The 20,882-nt window shown below is 38.5% G+C and overlaps 2 protein-coding genes and 1 long non-coding RNA gene across 3 annotated transcripts in view; 2 read left to right on the forward strand and 1 right to left on the reverse strand.

Moving 5' to 3' along the window:
• Positions 1-544: 544 nt before the first annotated feature.
• On the reverse strand, positions 545-15,726 carry LOC147655767 (uncharacterized). Its single transcript, XR_015274664.1, has 3 exons — positions 15,530-15,726; positions 5,248-5,359; positions 545-3,844 (listed from the first exon to the last, which is right to left on the reverse strand). It is a non-coding gene; the product is annotated as an uncharacterized LOC147655767 (long non-coding RNA).
• A 35-nt stretch (positions 15,727-15,761) lies between these two features.
• Positions 15,762-20,785, forward strand: YAE1 (YAE1 maturation factor of ABCE1). The gene is made up of 4 exons (XM_023919537.2): positions 15,762-16,036; positions 16,881-17,200; positions 18,814-18,935; positions 19,396-20,785. The coding sequence occupies exons 2-4, from the start codon at positions 17,084-17,086 to the stop codon at positions 19,817-19,819; spliced, it is 663 nt and encodes a 220-aa protein (XP_023775305.2). The 5' UTR covers positions 15,762-16,036; positions 16,881-17,083; the 3' UTR covers positions 19,820-20,785.
• Positions 15,974-20,882, forward strand: part of RALA (RAS like proto-oncogene A) — a 62,937-nt gene continuing 58,028 nt past the window's right edge. The window contains exon 1 of the mRNA XM_086844612.1: positions 15,974-16,036. The gene's annotated coding sequence lies outside the window, so the exon portion shown is untranslated. The remainder of the gene's footprint in view (positions 16,037-20,882) is intronic.

Consider the following 20,882-nt stretch of genomic DNA (forward strand, 5'->3'; position numbering starts at 1 on the left):
GATGTGCTGTACTTAATTCTTCCTCAAAGGAACATTAAAATAAGAAAAATCTACAAAAACTACCCAAAAACCCCAATCCACAAACAACAACAACAACAACAACAATAATTCTGAAGTTACATAGGTCTTGAAAAAGCTACACATCTTTTTTTCCCTCTTCACAGAATTAAGAAATACTGGTTGCAAAGACACTTAGTAAAATTTTGCTTAAGGAAATCTTCCTGACAAGGACTCTTTTGAACAAATTCAGATTCCTTTCCTGATATGAAGCATTCATAAATTAGATTCTAATTACTTACCAGGGTTAAAAGCCACGGGGCTAGGCAAGTCTCCCAAGTGACATGTGCCTCTGAACCACAGGCATTACAGTATTATTGAGATATATTGAGGGATTAATTCTTATTTGTAAAAGGAAACATCAAGAATAAGTGCAGTTACACTCATGAGAATATTCCTGTTACCAATGTAATTTACATGCATTAATATTTTTGTCCATACTCGTAAAGTTACTGAGTAAGGCTATTGAACTTGTTACTCTGTTACATTTTTTTTTTTCAAATTAAGTTAATAGAAGTCTTTTAATGTGAGCCTCATATAGGGTTTCAGAAAGGTTTTTCTTATTTATTTTTTTGTTTATCGTTTTCCTTGTCTTTCATAAAAGGAAGAAAAAGTTGTGAATTTTGTATTGGTTTGAGCAATAAGAAAAATAAAACTCTCTACAAATCTCAGACTTCTGTATATCATTATGATATGCCAGCTTTGTGGCTGCATCCAGAACTGACCCCAGATTTCCAAAACTTAAACTAATATTCTTTCCATTGGAAATTATGGGTCGTAGACTTATGTCTTGCCCTTTTACAATTAAAGAGCTGATTTTGACCACCTTTTTCTGCAACAGCAATTCAAGCACACTGACAGAGGCAAGGTACACAGTAAGTTTCAGCACCACTTTCTTACCAGACTGCCCACCAACAGACTGAAATAAGAGACCACAAGGCAACCCCCCTTCCAGTCTCCTCTTAATAGCATATAGTGTCTGGCAGACATCTAGTGTCTGGGATGGATGTGTCTTAGAAAAGAGGCAAAACTCTCATAATCTCCCAGCACATGGTGCTCTTTGTGTTACAGCTGACTAACAGGTAATAGTTAGGAATAAAGTGTTTGATGAAGTGTTTCACTGTGCAATGTAATCAGCAATAAAATTGTTATAGAGCATGAGCTGCAAGCTTCAGTTAGTCTATTTTAAGCAGGTTTTTAAATATTTGAATCAGGGTGAAAATATCCAACTATTCAAACTGGATTTGAAAATCTTCTGAAAATATCCATTATTCCTTCCAAATGCAGCCTTTAGCTCTTTATAGGTATGGAAATGCTAACTCCTTTATTCCAGGTAGTTGGAATAATTAATAACATTGAGATAAATTCATTCATCATTCCTGCACCAGATTGTATGAATATCACAAAATAAAAGAATAAATTAATACAATAGTAAGTTGACATACAGATCCACATCACAGAAATGTCTAGAGCTCTCAGTGTATGTTTGATGAGAGTTTCTTACTCAGAATTACTAAGGCCTGGTTTTATGCTGCAATAATTTGAAATCCTTAAGTTAGATCTTTCTATAAATGAAAATGTTTACAGTAATAAGCAAGAAAATCTTGGACTGTGTTATCTAGTAAAGAGGGCTTCATGGTTCTTACCAAGGATTCCATTTTTACCACCTTGGGTCCCACAACATATATATATCTGGTATTTTTCAAATGACATCAAAGACTTTTTTACCATTTCTCCTTGCCTTTCAGGCAAAAGGAAGGCTCAAAATAGCAAGTTACCAATTCTAACTCATCACATGCCTAAATCTTTAAATTATAATCATTCTTGCACTGCATATTTATGCACAGGATATTGAGCTTTCCTTTTCTAGCCCCATTTTTTAGGTAGTTATTAAAGGGAAATCTTTAAAATACCATTATCAAAACAGTTCCTAAGAATTAATTTTTATCTGTTTTACAAATATCCAAGGCTCCAACACCTCTGTCCTTGATGAACTAGAATTCCCACAGAACCTTCCACTGGAGGAAATTATGTCCTTTCTCCAAGTTGTAGGAGCTGAGCACTAGCCAATCAGACACAGAGCCATTGAACACAACCCTCTGGCTACATCCATCCAGCCAATTCCTTATCCACTGGAAGTCCATCCATCAAATCCATGTCTCTCCAATTTGGAAATCAGGATGTCTTGTGGCACCATGTCAAAAGCCTTACAGAAATCTTGATAGATTACATCTGTTGGTCTTCTGTTGTTGACTGTTGCCATCACTCCATCATAGGATTGATCCTGACCACCCTACTGGTCAGGCTGCTTTCCCCAGCATTCACTGGTGCTTCTTCCTGTGGCTCTATTACATCTACAGTTCAACACTCTATGCCTTGAATAGGAACATGCTGCTCTTTAATATTTTCATTCACTTCTCTGGGCCTTATCTGACTTAGATATTAAGAAGCAAGGGTGAAAGGAAAAATGGAAAAAGGGTGGAATCAAGACAGGCAAGTTCAGAGCTGGAGGCATCAGGTTAAGAATTTTGAGAAAAATGGGGTTTTTAGCTGAGAAACATAAGAAACTTCACCTTTGTAGGTAGAGAATGTGCAGTGAAATATTGTGTGCTTGTCTATGTACTAGAGTCATTTATCCACTTCCAAAACTTCAGTATATAACAGTACTTACCTAACAAGAAGCCTAACAAGGCTTTTCAGAAAGTTATTTCAAGAAGACTAATATTTATCTATTTCATCCATATTCTGACTATGACACCTACAGGCCAGAGGAGAGTTGTGCAATAGAGTGAAAGTTATTTTTAGGAAAAAAAAATTGTTGCCCACTGCAACACAAGAAAAAATATTTATGATGAAGAATATACCACTCCTGTTATTGAGCTAATAACAGTTCTGAATTCACAGGCTTTTTTTTATTTCTTTTAATCTGAAGTGGAGCAAACAATTGCCTTCCTAAATATCTCCAAGGATATTTTTAATAGCATAGTGGTAGATTAGTGAGAAAGAACTTTACAAAAGGATTGTGTAATTCCTGGAAAGGAATTACATTATATTTCTCCATATAAGAAAGCACAGAATGTTAAATACAGTACTTTTCACTAATGGCTATTGAAAAGTTACTGCCTGAAGAGAACTGTGACAGTTTTTATCTTCAAATTGAAAGAGGTCAGGAAAAAAAGAGCGTTTGCAACAGGGTGAGTGATGCTGTAATTTATGTTTGCACTGGGTCCCACGAAAAAATGAATTTAAGTTGCCTTGGGCTGGTGAGGCATGGTGTTCAACCCAGCTGTGATTACAGCTTTGGTAGTGACTCTACAAAATGAAAATTTGTTCAGGAGAACTTGACCACATGGGGAAGGAGGTGAGGTGTCAATACAGAATAAAGAAATAGAAAATGCATGGTAATATTTTTATCTGCTGAAGAACAGAAAGGTCACTAGTTTTATTTTTTTCCCTGTGATCTCCTTAAACATGTCACATTACTGGGGAAACTACTGGGATAATACATTACATCCAAAAGATCAACATGAGTTAACATCAGACACTAATATATGGTTATCAGCTCTTTATAATATACAGTACAGATACACAACAGCCTTAATCAGGCATCAGAGCTGCTGCCCAATGCTTTTGTTCTTTTTGTTTTGCGTGCCAACTATCTGGTGACTGTTTCCTTGGTTTCCAAATCTTCCAGTCTTTGCTTTGTCCTCCTCTTCCTCCTTTCATAGAACAATTTCTGATTCTTCTTATGTATTCCTTAATACTTCCCAATGGTAAAAACCATATCCTGGGTGAGAAAATGGAAAGTTTATTTCAATCTACTCTGTGAAAGAAGTGGAAACTATAGGCAAAACTCTATTTATTACAGTGAGAGATTTCTAACCATGACTGCTGTTAATATTGCCAGAAACTAACAAAAGACAGTTTAATGATTGGATATCTTTCACCACCAACTTCATCTACCATCTTCTGTGGTTACTCTGGATTTAATTTGGTTTACCAGAAAAGAATTTTCCTCTTCTAGTCTACACCAATTAATTGGTACCACATCCTCCTTTTATTCACTTTTATTCATTTTTATTCACTTTATTCAATTACTATTATTATTGCTACATAGATATAACTAATTCTTGTTTGCATTGTATCTTTTTTAGACAATGGTCTATGGCATCAAACTCAATTTATTTTAATTTTCCTTCAGCATCTTGTCTTGTGACTTACTGATTCACAATTGAAGGAAAATAATTCAGTTATCTTTGTGCAGAAACAAGGGACTTTTAGAGCTAGTATTTTTGTCTCCTGGGTTTACTAAGGTGGTTTTTTTGCTTTTATTCTTATTATATATATTTATGTAGCTGTGTTAATTATATTTTGGGTTGACTTTGCATGAAAAGCATATCTCTGATTATTAGCTGAATTTTGCAAGATTAACAGACCCGGGAGTTTTTCATGTCAGTTTCTCTGTCTGTACATGGAAGGATTTTCATTTCATTCAAAAGGTGTCCTTTTGCTGGAAATTTGCTAAAAGCTCTTCCAGTATTCTTTAGGAAAAATCTTTTTGAGGACATATGATCCAGCTTCTGTTCATAAAGCTTCAGCCATTAAAGACTGGAAGAAGCCTATTCCATTGTCTGAAATGATGAAGGATTTCTCACGGATTCCAAAACTTTTGTGTGTCTTTCCTGTTCCAGGAAGAGATTGAGAGAGGGGATTGGCTGGGGTGGAAAGATCAATGGGAAAACAATTCTATAGATGTCATTATCTCCTCCTGTAAATGAAGGGCTGAAATTTGTTTCTCATACAGGAAGCCACCTTGCTTCAACCAATTGTCATCTCAACAGCGAGGGCTAATCTCGGCTCAGTGAATCTAGTACAAATCAGGCTACTCTCCTGATGGAGATGGAGTGAAAGAATTAGGCAGATATTACTTCTTACACAACTCCTGTATTGTGCTTATATTCCAAAATTAGGCACTTAGGACTGTGTAAATGTCTCAGGCAATGAGATCTTAAAGGCTTGTGAAGAAGAAGCCTTGCTACTAAAAAAAATTCTTAGAAAAGAATCTACTTTAGCTTCTTCTCTAACTTTAAATCCCCAAATTCAACACTAGGAACACACTAAGATTCACATTTTGCTTGAGAATCTTATCCCTAGAGCCAAAATACAGATCAGTTCAGGCTTTTCTCTTACACTATTATTTGCAATCATAATGTGCTTCCTTTACGCTTAGCGATAACTTATCTATGATGTTTAATATTGCTCAGTTTCTTCTTTCACATCTTCATCATGCAGACACTCAAATCTGAGACAGAAAAAAAAAATTCCTAAGAAATACTATGACAAATAAAGACCATCTGGTAGGCATAAACATAAATGAGATGCAAAACAAAAATCTCAATAAACATTGAATCAATCCAGTATACATGCAAAGTCTCAAAACAGAATTATTTTGCAGTGAATAATGTGTACCAGTGCAGTACTACGCAGAGTGTGATTAATTTTCACAGTCCAATGAATTTCCCCACCAATAAAAAAAAGCCAGTTCAAATTTATTTTGCAGTATCAGTCTTAAATTTCATTCATTCATTTACTCTAAAGTACATTTGTTGTGATTTTTATTAATGACACTGTACTGGGAAACATGTTTCATAAACCTAAACATATATTCAAACAATATTCTTATTATTTTAGCTTCAAAATCTGAAAAGTTCCTTGCTTTCTGTTACAGATTGGGAAAATGTATACAGCAAGAAAAAAGTAACATATTTAAGGTCAGGCCACTAGTTCTGATCTGGCAAAGAATTGATTGCCCATAAAAAATTTGACAGAAGTTTCTTTTTGTTGCAGACACAAAATGCTACTGAACAGCCCCCACCTTAACACCAAGGACTACACTGTGTCCAATATTCAGCTGGGGCACATGGCTTGAAATCATGCCAGCCTAGTCAACTGTTCAATCAGTGTCAGCAAAGTTGCATCCAAGGCTCATGTCTCACTACTACACCCTGCAGCTCAAAAACAGGGCAGGAGAGATAGCGAAGGGATGATTGGACTTTTTGCAAGTCCACTAACAGCTCAGTGAAGGGAGGACATCATGTCACCTCATATGTAGTCTTCTCTCAGAAATAAGGTTTAGAAACCAGCAGCTAATCTGTCAAAGATTTAGTCTAAATCTTAAAAAATCCTTCTGGTTTCCATTCCTGATATTCATGTCAAATTATGGTACATCCACTGATATTCCATTTTCTCTTAATCTGCGCAAAGAAAAATTTTAAAATCAAGATTTTAAACCAAAGAAAGCTCATAAAACTCTCCTTACAGGTCTATACAAAAAAACAAAAAAAAGGCAAAACAAAAAACCAACGAAAAACAAACACCACCACCAATAACAACAACCAGGGGAATGGGTATAACTTCAGGAGCATGCCAAATTACAGAAAATTTTAAATTATTTGTTAATATTTAATGAATGAGTGATATACACTATTGCATCATTTAGCAGCAGAGTGTTCTTTTGCATGGCTTTAGATTCTGTAGATATTTTCACATAGTACATCTACTTTCCTTTTCCTTTATTTTTTCCCCCTGAATACTTAGGAAATATCCACTGAATAGGGTAGAAACAGAACATCTACAATCTCCCTCACTTTTTTGATTGGGTTCAGCTACTTTGAATCTGCTGACTTCTAGCCATACGGCAACATGGGATCCAAGCCCACAGTGGTTATTGAGACTGCCTTTCCTCTCAGCTGGTGGTAACGTGAGGGATTAGGCCTTTTCTAAGCTACAGAAGTCACAATGAGCATTTCATCTTACAAATGGTTCTGCTCTCACCAGAAGTCCCCATGCTCTATAGAATCTGTCAAAGCCACATCATATATGGCATCTGCTGTGAAAACCCACTGACAGAACCCCCTAGCTTTAACCACATTTCTGAAGCATTTTAGAAATGTGGTAAGCTTCAAGTGTGGAATAAATAGCTGGTTTCTTAGAGTTTATCTTAAGAGTTCATAATTGTTTTATTTGACAATACCATCCCTACCTCAGCTGAGCTCTAAGGCTACGTGGTCCTCACAATTACTATCTTATTAATATCATAGATAGCTAAAGAAGAGGAGGTGTCCTGTGAACAGGAGAAAGGTACAAAAATTCCAGGTTTTGGGCGACCCTTTTTCCACACAGTCTGCACTATGCTAAACATATACATTCACTTGTGTATTAAATACACCTGTACCACAGAAAAATGTTATTACACCCTTCTCCTAACACTTTTCCCCATAAAATTTCATTTATCTGGTGGCTATTCTGTGCCCTTCCATATAATTCTTCGTATTCTGTACAGGTAATATTTGTTTTGATTTCCCCAAATGAAGCAAGATTTTTCCCAATCTGCCCTCTTTCTCTCTTTATTTTATGTCACACCAATTCTTCTGTACTAATTTCAAACACTTTTTGGTCTCCATTCTTATGGAAAGACCAGTGGGTACCAGTGGCCCTTCATCATATTCCTCTCATTGTTTCCCAGTCTCTGGTTAGAGCTCTTGGCACCATTCTTGCAAATGATGCATTACAGGAATTCTCATCCTTTAGTACTAAAATAAATTATTCATATTCTTTATAAAAAGAGCATTTTTATTGCTGCTATTTAAATAATATGCCAAAAATACATGGTCTGCAATATTTTTTGTCCATCAATCAATCCATGAATTATTAAGAAATATTTGTATTAATGTGTCTCTGGCACTAGTTCTTTGGAGTCAGAGAGATAGATAAATATCCTCTTAACATAGAGTCTTAGACTGACAGATGTGGGAGGCAGTGTTGGTAGTTGCTGTAGGCATTATGGGAAATACCTAAGAGCTGGCAGAAAAGAAAATATACTTTTCTTGTAATTACAGGGTGATTTCTTCTTTCCCCTTCCTTTCAGAGAGGGAAGGCGCTGCAGTTCAGTAATGAATTTGTTGTACACTGAATCCAGACTGAATCTGGAGGGAGACAATGAATAGGCCAGTAGAAAGGATTGAATGCTGATGTCAATTAGACCGAAACCATGAAATAAATGAGGGGCTCTGGTAGTTGTTCTTCATAACCACTTCAGTTTAGTATGCAAGGGAATGCTTCTGTTTTATTGCAATAGTAAATTTCAGAGCCCAGAGAAAGAAAGAATATTGGCGTTTCAATCAGGGGAGCTTCACACACATGCAGCCCACTCAACTCAGTGTTGAAAGCTTTATGAAGTCAGGCCTGTAGGATATCCAAGAGATTACTTACAAGATTCTAAAGGATGGATTTTTACAAAATCCTTATAACACTGCCTGGTGCCCTTGTTGAAGTGAATTTGAAATACACTCATGAGCTCCTCAGAGTCTGCAGACAATACTTGTAAGTATCAGTGTGTACAAGCCTACCTACATTTAATAAAACAAACAGACAAATGCTTGCTTCAAATACAAAGATAAGGTGTCAATATTTGATTTCTTTTTTTTTTTACATCAATGGTGTTTGTAAGGGCTACTAATAATTTTCATTACCCCATCAGTCAATCAGAAAGCAAGCTTTGTCTCTGTTGTTTTAGCTCTGAAAGAAAGCTGGAAGCATTGCACAGGAATATGGCAGAAGGAATGACAAACAAGACAAGGATTTATGGTCTCATGTAATCACAGACTACACCATCTTATGTCTTAATATATTCTGAGAACCTTCTTGAGAAGCTAATATTGTATGAGGAGACAACGTAACTCTCAGCACTATATACTCTTTCTTTTTATAAAAAAAGGGGAACTATTCCATCTGTGCTAAGATGATTCTCAGAGGACCTGCAGATTTTCTTTGGTGAAATTATTAAATAACAATCTCTTTAATAAACTGGAAATTTCTTTGCCAAACATTGTGATAAAGGGTGCTACGCAATGGAATCTGACATTAAAAAAAAATAAAAAAAATAAAAAAGTTTTAATTAGTTACTTTATTCAGAAAAATATTTTACATGTGAAATTTTTATAGAGTTCTGGTAACAGTACTGACAGTTAATTTAAGTTTATACCATACTTATAAATAACAGGAATGGACCCGGATATTAATATTCCTCAGACAAGTAGTACCTTAAAACCTTACGTACCATTTTAATATTTATACATTGTATAAACCATATATACAATGTGATCAGTTTGCAATTGCTACGTAATTAAAAGTACGGCACAGTTCGCATTTTGACATGTATTTTTCAACTGAGTTGAAGTATCTGAGCAAAGCTTCTCAGAGTAATTGATGCCTGTACGTGAGTCAGAAAGAGAAATGCCTGGAATCTGGTGGAGGAAGAAATAAAACTAAGTAACCCATTTCTATAGAGAGCTTTTTGCCATCTCTGAGCACAGATTGCCTCAAATCAGTTTCCTTTACATTTCATCTCCTGCAACTTGGAGTTCCTGAAATGTTACCATGGAATTTGATTCCTTGCCTTCATGAGGTGCTGAATTCATCCTAGTTTTGCTTGTATAATTGCTGCATTACTTGTAAAATTGTTTAGTTGCAACTAGTTAGCTGATGCATTGAGTCAGTAGTAAAATACAATCCATAGTTTTGCAGATGTGACCTCATTTTTTTCACAAAAAGCAAGGAGAGTTCATAACTCTTTTTTCTACTTCTTTGAAGAACTTTGAAGCTCTTTATTGCTGTTTAAAATATGAGTCAAGCCTGAGTGGTGTATCTCACCGAGCCACTCATTGCTGCTTTCGGATGAGCAAAATAAGGCAGCTTCAGGCTTTGAATGTATCATATGTTTACTCTAAAGCTGGGCCTGAGCTTGCAACATGAGCACTGACATTTCAGCTTTCTTAAAGAGCTAGAAAGTCTTCCACTGCAGAAGATTTGATGAGAAAGTTCACCTTCTCTGTGATTCTGCACACTGAGAACTGTGTTACCCTGAGTGCAAACCCACAGCAACTACCTCACTAGCCTCAATACTTCTCCTCAGTTTAAGTCAGGGTGACGGATACCGACTACAATAATTCAATGAAAAAATGTACCTAATGTTACTTGCTTACATGTCAGTTAATTATTGGGTCAAATTAACTGCATTTGTTTGCTCCTGAGCAAGATACTGTGGAAAAGTTTGGGCAGGTAACTGCATGTAAATTTATATAGTTAAGTCCTGTGAAATAAATTTGGAGTAGCTGTGAGAAACCTTGCTCCATCTCTTCCAGATTAATGAGCAATGCTCAAGACATGCCCACTGAAGATTTCATCTTGTTTAAAATGACAAAGTCCCTGTACATTTGGCTGCATGACACCTGCATTTGCTCTTCAAGACAGCACCTTCCACTGACACCAGTGATAATTGTAAAGGAGGAGCATATCTGAATTCACAGGTCTGAGAAAATAACCCACAGAAGTGATAAAATCCCATCCAAGGAAAGGCAGGAGAATAAATCCCTATTTAGCTACTATCTGAATGTTATCACCTTCGGGAAGTTAAGCATAACTCAGAGCCATAAGCGTACTTGCTCTTCCAGCATTGGTTAAGAGCATAGGACTGAGAATGGGAGAAGAAAAGGGAAGGACTTTCCCTAAGAGAAGGGAAAGTCACTGCCCAATAGCCCTGCCAGGGATGGTGCAGTAATGTCAAACATGTCATTTGGTTGCAGCAGCAGCAGTTTTAAAGTAAAAAATGGGCAAAAGGAGCATAAACATTTTTCCATGCCCAGCATTATACTGTCCTGGACAATTGTTTTGTCTCAGTTAGCAGGGCCATCCTCTGGGACCTTAGGTAGCCATTTACAGGTGACAATGGCTCTGTAGGAGGCTGTAGCTCCCTGTTAAGGGAGTCCCAAGAGGTCCAGCACTGCCAGCTCACTTTCTTCCTCAGCTGAGATATGAGTTCCCCAGTAGCCTTTGTGCAAGCACAGTCAGCCAACCAATTATACACTGCAGATATGGCATACATGCTGCACTGGAGTTGCTCCAGTGTAATCCACATGTAACTCAAAAACCACCATTTAACTACCCATGTCATAACCTCCACCTTTCTGAAACTGTGCGTTGCCACTGAAACAATTGTTTTCTCCTGGTTTCAGGTGCCAAGAAAATTAGTGCACTCCACAGGTTTTACGACTTCTAGCAGTTCTATTCACTTCAGACAATTGTATCAGCATTGTACTACCGCTGCTATTCCTGCAGTTTGTCAGCATTTGCCTGAGTTTATACAAAGGATAACACAGAGAGAGCAATTCTTCTCTGACAAAAGCAAAAGGCTGGCATTTCTCTCCTGTGGAAGAAATGAAGTGTGACAAAAATTCTGTGTAATTTGAATAGAGATGCAATTCGCTGGAGAAATCCATAAGCAGAATACAGCATTCTACTTGGATCAATTTCATTGACAGTAAACATTTGCATATTATGGTCAAGTATCATACAAACAAGAAAGGCAGCTCTGCATCAAAAATAATCTTATTTAAGAATATCTGAGTCAGAAAGCTTTGGAGTCCTGATTTATTGATGATACAAACCCAGTGATACTCATCTCTAATATTACAATTTCAGTAGACACATGATTCAGTTACACAACTGAAATGTAGAACTTATTTCATTTTCTTGCCCTTATTGACATAACCTTTTTCTGTTCATGTGGAATTTCACACAGTAAAAAGCTCATTGTCAACAGATTGAAGACATTTAGGAATATTCTTTCCTTGTTTCTCTGTTGTATATTCTAAAAATAATACTGTAGTCCCTACACTCTCTTCTGTCAACATTAATTTTGAGCTGGGATGTGTATACAGCTCATTTTGATCTCAGCCATGCTATCTTTTTTGTAGTGTTAGAGTTGTTATCAGAGCTCCAGAATAAAAATATGGGTTACTTCGAGGGACAACAAATTTTTCTTATTTGAGGAGAAAACTAAGGAAAATAACAGAAGGGAATTGTTTTGGTGTTAATAAAGTGTACATTTTGCTCTGCTTAGTATGCAGCACTGCAGAGTACAGTTTTCCAGACTGCAAGACCTGAGGACATTCAAAGAAAGCCTGGGGAAAGCAGGAGGTAAAAAAATATTCGTTTGCTTAGCTATTTCTGCTTAAAATTCAGTTTAAGCCCAACTGCTCGAAGTTCATGAAATGGACAGGAAAGGTTTCTTTGCCAGGATCTGAAATGGTAATGATTCTGCAAATAAGAAAACTGTCCTGTTGTAATATTTAACTATCAAAGTTCTGTGCTTTGGTTATACAGGTGAAGGAAGAGGTAGAAAAAGTATCCTCTCCCTTGAAAACACTTGTGTAAGAATTAATGGCAAGAGAGCTTTAAAGACTATTGTGATGCTTGGAAGTGAATGCTAGACATTTACCTTTGATATATTCTTTACCATATTCTTCCATTTTCTTCTGACATTAAATTTGACATTTTGACCCAGAGAGTTTTTGTTGTAATATTATTGTATGCTATTAAAGAAGAGAGAAGTGATTTCACAAAAGCAGAGAAGTAATTCATATGTATTAGTAACCTTCATCAGAAGAGGGTGACAGGGCTTCACTAGTAAATTGTCTTCATACCCTGTGTGAGAGATATAATAGGAAAATACAGAAGTGTATGTTTATTACCATGCCCTGGTAATGATCATTGATCCTAGAAGTTTATTTTAACCCTCTTTTTCAATTTAGGGGCATTATAGTCTCCTATGCTATGAGCTGCAATTTTTAAAACCTCATTAAACCTATGACCTTGCACTTAACCTGTTTGCTCACTGTTTCCTTCTCTGTGGTAGCAAAGGATTTATGTGCTGGAGGTCACTGTATCATTACTGAAATTCAGCCAGCAGTACACAACTCCACAGCCCATCCATGCATAAAGAAAAGATGCACAAATCCAAGATCAGGACAGAGACATCGACTGTGTGTGGGTATGTGTTTCTTGATGCCATTGTAGGCAGTCCTACCAGTGCCCTGTTATCATGATATTCACAGAAAACAGCCTAGAATCTGAGCAGGCAGTAGAGCCTCATACCTGGAAAAGACTACAGAGCTGACCATAGAATATGTACACATTTTGGGAGAGGCTTACGGTTTAATGCTCTTTGGAAACACTGTGCCATGTTTAGTGTTTGCATACACCATCTCTATTTAATATTGATGGTTTCCATTCTCACATTTTGATAGCTTGATCTTTTTCATTATGTTTTTGTCTTGTTTACTATAGAAGACAAGTAAAAGTTTAAATTATTTAAGTGTTGAAATTTATTCAAATACAATTTAAGAGCTGTGCTTTCTTAAAAGGATTATATTACTCCCAAAGTTGGAGTCAATGAAACACATCTCTGTCAGTCCAAAATCATTGCATGACTGGAGAATAATTTATGTTGTAAATAGTCCTCTGCCCTGGGTCCTTCACAAGGCTTTACTCAATTCTGCCTGAAACAACAGTACACAGCAACAGAAATTGCTGTAGTGAGAAGGAAAGGAACCCGCTCCACAGAGTGGCCTGTATACAAGTCCTGGACAAGATAATCAACCACCCTTCAAAAAAGCTTGAAATCTTGAGGTCTCTGCATTATGACAAAATCCACTGGATGCTCCCATCAATTTCCATTTGAGAGACAAAGTTGTATAATAATGAACTGAATAAGAGCTTTAGCTGAAGCATTATAAGCATTATATGCAATAAAAACAGTGCAAAGGAACCTTATGCTCATATATTTCACTTCTGGAGATCACACATGGCTGATTGTTTAACGGCAAAACTTACTGCTAAGATGAAGCCGACAGAATTCCTGTGTAATGATCTCCTGAAATCTCTCAGTACTGCTAATCTCTGTGTACTGACCCCTCTAGAAGCTCTCCCCAGTACACCAGGCAAGCAGGGCTCAGTAGCTGCTGAGATGCAGCATGAGCTGCTGCATATTCATGTTCCAGAAGTACCTCTGGTATATCAAATACCCTAAAATTAGCCCAGTTTTAAACTTAGATATTCCACTGGCAAACTTTACAATGGGACACAAGTCAACTACTCTGTTTTGCACAGTTTCAGGTCACTTTATTGTGCAACAATATCAGAATTGTTTTTTAGCTAGTGAAATATTGCTCTCCTGTTTTGATCTTCTGATATGTGTCTTGACAGAGTGTCACTATAATACACAGACATTGCCCCATTTAGAACAAATATAAGTGTGGAAAACATCCACACCCCGAGGCACCACACCTCACCCCCAATCCCAGCACTCCTGTCCAGGCCATTAACACAGAATCAAATTGTCTTCAAGTTGTAGCTGTACTTGGTATCCCAACAATGTTGCTCTAGGTATACAATGATTCACCTAATTATCCACCCACAACTGAAAACAGAAAGGGGTGGAAATATAAGATTTCTTTTTTTCTCATAATTATAAGGACTCGTTCTTAAACATGTGTGTGGGATGATCAACTTTGTTAAATTTAAGACATTTAAACTGATAGTGTGAACTGGGAAACTCTCAGCTTCCCTGAGCCATGACCTGTGTATCTTTTCCAGAAGAGCAAGAGGCAGAGGAGACAGAGCAGAAGATGATAAGTAAAGGGTTAGTCCAAGTTTAATAGTGTTGTTGCCAGATGAAGAATTGTTTCCACCTGGTGAAAATTTGCTAAGTGTCATTAAACAGTTAATGTTTCTGTTGCCAGAAGGGTTTTTCGTGACTGTGCATTTGTGTGTGCAAGCAATAGTCAGTGTTTCTATCAGGTTTTTTGGAATAGCAGAGCTAGGCTCTGCCAAACAGGAGTTGGAAGTGACAGAAGTGGGCTAGGAAATCAGCTGTCATTGACACGTGTAGTAACTGCTGAGGAGCAGATATGCAGTTGTGGTCATATAGAGGCACCAGTGTCATTTTGACACCTGATACACGAATTTTTAGACAGATTTGGGTTACTTGGCTACTCCTACCTCGGCGTTCAACCACCAGCGAGCATCCAAGATGGGCCAGAAGCAGGAGGACAAGGCTATCTGCAGAGCAGAAGGGAAAGGGAGTGCAGTAGCTGCACAGTTTACAGCATACGCTTGTTCATCTCCTGGTTCCTGCAGAGCACAGACAGGCCCTGCTGCTGTGCTTGCAGTGTCCCAAGCCGTGCTGTGAGGAATGTCCCCAGCCACCCCGGGACAGGAGACGGGACAGCCGGCAGTGGCCGGGGAGTGCGGGCCCCTAGAGGAGCATCGGGCTGCCAGGGGCCGCAGGCGCTCAGCACAGGGCGGCATTTACTGTACAGCCTCTGACAATTCGGAGGAACAGGCAGCTTGAATTCAAGCTCGATGTACTGTGTGTTCATGAAGATAAATCAGCTTTAAACGTTTGCTCATAAACCAAATGCGGCATGCACCAACATTGTCGTAATTTATGTACTATACTTTATTGTGTTTTATTTATGTCAACAGGATATTCCTGTTCTAGTCAAAGTCGGCAATGAAACACTTGACTCCCGCTGGCACCTTTCATATTAAGAAGGATTTATTATTCTAATACCTGGGTCTTGTAGAGGATAGCTTAAGGGCATGCTTCACATAAAGTGCTTGACGATTCTGAAAGTCAACAAGGCAGATTTTTTATTTTAAATTCCACCGTTTGTGACCGGAAAGAGGATGAAACCTTCGTGCCCCGAGGAACACTTTACCCTGGAGTTGTCCTGAGGGCAGTGTGGCAGCCACGCGCCACCGCCTCCCGAGAAAGGGGCGGTGCTGCCGGCGCGAGGGACCCCGACCGCGGCGGCTCCCGCCCCTCGGCGCGCGGGGCCGCCCCGCCCCCTGCAGGGGGCTGCGCCCTCACTCAAGATGGCGCCTCCAGGGGCTCTGACGGGATATGACGTCAGAGTGCCGCTAGCCAAGATGGCGGCTGTTTATCTGCAGCCTCCTCGGAACTTGCCCTTGTCCAACATGGCCGTAGCAGTCCAATTACTTCCGCCGGCAGCGACGTCCGTGTGCCCTCAGTGAAGATGGCCGAGCGCAGCGCGGTGTGCCGGTGGATGCAGTGAGGGTCAGTGTGCGGGCCGGGCTGGCGGCGGCGGCTGTGCGAGCAGCGCGGAAAGGCGAGGCGGGGGGAGGCAGCGTCTGTGGCCGGGCGGGGGGCAGGAAGGCTCCCCCAGCGTGGGGGCCGCTTCTGGGGAGATGGGGCCCTGCGCGGCCGTGAAATGGCGGCCGGGGCCTGGCCCTGCCTGCGGCTGTGCGGCCGGGGGATGCCCCGCTTGCCACCGCAGGCTGCAGGACCCCAGCCGCTTTGGCCCAGCGCCATGGGTTCTCTGAGAGCCGCCGGTGTCTCCGCAAGGAACAGTGTGCGTTCTAACAATTTACAGCGATGCAAATGAATTAGTTTTGAGACGCTTCTCAAAGTTTTCGTCGTAGTAAAAGACTAAATAATCCGAGAATTTCTCCTGTGCACTGCAGCAGCACTTGCTGAATTTTATTCAAAATTGAAAGAACCGTTTCAGTTTTATAAGACAGTTAAGTATTTGGCATAAACAACAAAAGTGTAACTCCAAGGTGAAAGTACTTTCCAGTTGTTAATTCTGTAGGTGTTAACATAACTTGTGTGTAGTAAGTTGTGTACGCAATACAAATATAGAAAACTGTGTTTGTACATACAGCCTGTATTACTTAGGGCACCACATGGAGGCTCTATATGACTATTTGTCAGCTGCTGCTGGAATCAAGTCATAAAGTTGTTTCTGCCAGCTATCCTTGTACTGGCAGTATTCAGAAATGATTTGTTGGTGTCTATATATGTGTCAACGCCATAAAGTGGGAAGGAACTATCATAAATTGCCCTAATATATCTCAGAAGTTACTTTATGAATGATGGTCTGACTGCCTTTTCTTGACAGATGTACCCCAATGGCACACAGCACCAAGTTCCCATGTACAGCTTGAATAATCAGCTCCATACCTGGCTTCTCTTCAGAGCTCACAGCTTTGGCAATACTTCCAATATGACACTTTGTCAGAGGCACTGAGAATGTCTCTCAGAAACTTCTGAGAGTTTTTCAGTGTTTTTTCCACATAAACGGGGTCATAGGGCACTGCTGTTATGTCTTGGGTACGAGTTGCAGTGAGCCAATCCAATGAAGATATATTTGATGAAGATGCAGATGAGATGTATCTACTGCAGAAGGAATGGAACAGCACTATGAAAAAGAGATTGAAGGTATTTCTGTAAAAATGGTTTAATATTCTTTTTAGTCATTTTAGATTTACTGACACATAACTTGATACACATGTGAATTATTTAAAGGGAATAGTAAAAGTAGCTGCCTGAAAGTTACTGTGGCATACTTTCTTCTGAATATCAGGAAAATATGGCAGAAATTTACATAAGGACTTCTTAACAGTCACTAGAGCAAAGTACTGCTTTACCAAAAGACATTGTCTCCCTCTGCACAACCATGTGCATTTATAAAAGGCAGTGCTGAATTGTGATGCAAGCTACTTCCCTTGTACTTGTAGGTATACTCCTAGTAAATATAGGGCAACAGAGCTGAACAGTGCTAATAAAGGAATGTGAGATGACTGGGGTTTTGAGTAGAGTTACTCATCAGTCAGATTATAAGATGTGTGACTCCATGTACAACCACAATTGGGCGTTGTGGTCTGTGTAGGTCTTTGGTTGATTTATTCTCCTAGTGAAATATATATTTTATTAAAGCTGCTTTCCACAGCCCTTGCCTCTCTGAAGTTCTGCAGGGAACAAAACAAGTTCATAAACAGTTTAGTTTGACAGATACTGCATCATTCAGAGTGGGCCCAGTAGGGCTCATCTGGTAACAGTTGAGTAGAGTTTGGCTGAAGAACATGGATGGAAACTATTGTGTAGGCTATTGATGAGGAATGGTATTACAGCAGATCTGGTGTAGTGTCCTTCATCTGAGTTCCATGAAAGGACTGTTTTTCGTAGGGAACTGTTCTTACAGAAATCCCTCTGATATATTTGAGTAGATTCTGCAAAATCATGAAGCGTTGTTGAAATTAGAGTTGTATGTTGTGCAAAATAAATTTTTGTGTTCCAGACTACTTTTCTAGCAAGGCCACCATGAGCAAAAGGGAGTTTTCACTTTCACAGCTTGCAATTTTGGTGTGAAAAAAGTTAAGAATTATTCTATGTAATGTTGTAATGTAGTTATAATAGAAAGTATTTCACATTACAATCATTAGCTTTTTACTTAAAGAAAGCAGTCCCAATGTTAAGTGTATTTATATGTGACTCAGTCAATCACTGTCTCCTTTTCTGGTATAACTCTCAAATGCAGTGAGGTCCAGCAAATAAAGGAGAAGTGCTCAGCAGTTAGTTTTGGGAAAAATAAATGGATTGCATGCAGATGGATTACAGATGGGAGAGTACCTTTGCTAAAGGGGAAGCTTGGCAGCCTGCATACCATTTTAGATAGAAAAAAGAAGTCTGTGTGGTATTTTTAAGTCCATTTCTCTCAAAGGAGTTGGTAATCATTAAAAGCAAACATGCTCTTTTTTTTTGCTCTTTCTAAAAGAAGTTTCCCTATTTTCTGACTTTCTGGAAATCCTTTTGGGAAAAGTAAAAAAAACTTCATCTTACAGGTCGGTAAATCATAATACACTGCAACAAGCATGTTTTGGTTTGGCAGTGGGGGATGTAGCTGCAAAGGATGTTCAGATACAGAAGCTGTAACTTGAAGAGATTAAATACTTCTGATACTTGTTTAAACTTTTTTATTATTATTGTTACGTATTTGTCAGAGGTCTACTGTGTCATGTTGTGAACAACCTGTTTCGCTGCTCTTGTTACAGGAAGGCTATAGGGATGGAATTGAGGCTGGGAAAGAGCTTGCTCTCCAGACAGGCTTTAATCAAGGTTACAGACACGGTGCCGAGCTGATGATTACATGTGGCCAGTTCAAAGGAACCCTGAAGTAGGTTGAAAACTCCTTAAGGTCAAGTGTATGTGGAGGGTGTGTAACAGGATAACATGCATTCAGGTTTTTGTTTGTTTTAATTTAAAAAACAAACCAAAAACTAAAATAAACACACAAAAACAAACAAACAAACAAAAACCAGAAAAAGAAACAACTACACATTTTAAAACTGTCCAAAGTGAGCAGCCTGAGAATTCCCAGATCTTGAAAACAGGGAATGCCTACCTGGGAGTAGAAGTATAATTTCTAAAATATCTCTTTCAGTTGCTCTTTCAAAATTGTCTGAATCTACATATTTAAGCTTAATCTTTAGATCTACTGCCTGAATTTTCCATAAAGTGTGAATCACACATAAATGTATTTATGATTTATAGATACCTTGTCACATTGCTATCTACCTCCACCAAGTGGAGATCTATGTAGATGAATATAATCACTTTTGTTGTTTACTTTTCAGTGCTCTCTTATCCTGGTGTCGTTTTAATGGACATGATTCTGCTTTAAGTACAATAAATAATCTTCTTGATGTGGTTGGAAAGCACGAAGATGATGTGCTTAAGTATCTGAATTCTACTGAAGAACAGCCACATCTTGGACACATTTTAGACTCAGTTCAGGACATGGACCTTAATCACACAGCTGGGACAGAGTACAAGGAAGTTAAAGATGGAAAACACGAAGACTCTGGCAGCTCTGGTGAAAACATTTGTAGGAATAATGGTGAGGTTGGTTCCTTGCAGTCTGAGTGCAGCAAGGAAAACCTCTGCACAGATCCTGAAAACTCAACCCTTGCTTGGGTTAAAAAGCAGACTGTGTGGTTAGTAGAGCAACTGGGCTTATCCCTGGATGTACTCCATCATGTCCAGCAACTGGAACATTAGTTTTTCTGTCTCGTGGTACTTAAAACTATCACAGGTGGTTTTGATTCTTAGTTTGTGGGCCATGTACAGGCTGATGCATTGCTTTTGTTTTAGGAAAATCTGATTTTGATGCTTTACAGTAGAAGTTATTTTTGTAAATCTTCACCATACTTTTGGCAAATCCCTTCACTTTCAATGTTGAAGGTAACATTCACAGAAAGGGGCAGTGACTTTAAAGCTTTACAAAGTTACCAAACATGTTTCTGTTTTGTATCAGGAGCTCCCATTTCACCCTCATTTTTTTTCTTGACAGCAGTTTGGAAATAAAGGAGGTCCATTAAATAGCCCCTCTAAATTGGTCCCCTCCAATATCAAAAGAATAAATGCTCGGTGCTATGGAAATGGTCAGTGGTTTTGCAGAATAAGCTGCTGTTGATGGTACGCTGTATGCAGAATGATCCACTGCTGTGACCTTTTGTCAGAATTCTTTGTGTTATCTTTTGTACCCATGATGCAATGCACTTTCATTGTTAAAAACTATTTTCCGTCCTTAGGTAGCTATATTTGTCACGTTTGCTGAAAACACACTGTTTTCCTCAAATGCAGAATTGCTGACAATTCCATTGTTTTACTTTTAGACATCTGTTCTTACCATGTCAGCTTGCACTAAACATGCTTCTAGTTGAACAAACATCCTTGTGTCATTTTTGTATTTATTTTGTCAGTCCCTCTAGCCTGAACTCTTTCCCATATTCCAATAATGCTTTTCTCAAGCTCCTCAAGGAAGCAAAGCTTATTCACTACCTCTTAGAAACACATCAGCCACACATGCCTATTTCTGATTATTTCATATTTCTGTAACTATTCTATATTTGACTTGCTTTCCTTCGCTTCCCTTAACTGTAGCTGTAAAGTGCTCTGTTCAGAAAGTTTTTTCTTTGTGAATGCCTCTGTTTTACATTAATTAAACTGATTTATAGTAAGTTACCAGTTTACTTGTTGGAAGTTTCTTTTAACTCATTCATATTGGAGACAAAGGAAGTCTAGACATAGGCAAAGTAAGATTTTGAACAGTAAACTACAA

The sequence above is a fragment of the Cyanistes caeruleus genome, chromosome 1 (genome assembly GCF_971803275.1).
Source record: "Cyanistes caeruleus chromosome 1, bCyaCae1.hap1.1, whole genome shotgun sequence".
Classification (NCBI taxonomy): domain Eukaryota; kingdom Metazoa; phylum Chordata; class Aves; order Passeriformes; family Paridae; genus Cyanistes; species Cyanistes caeruleus.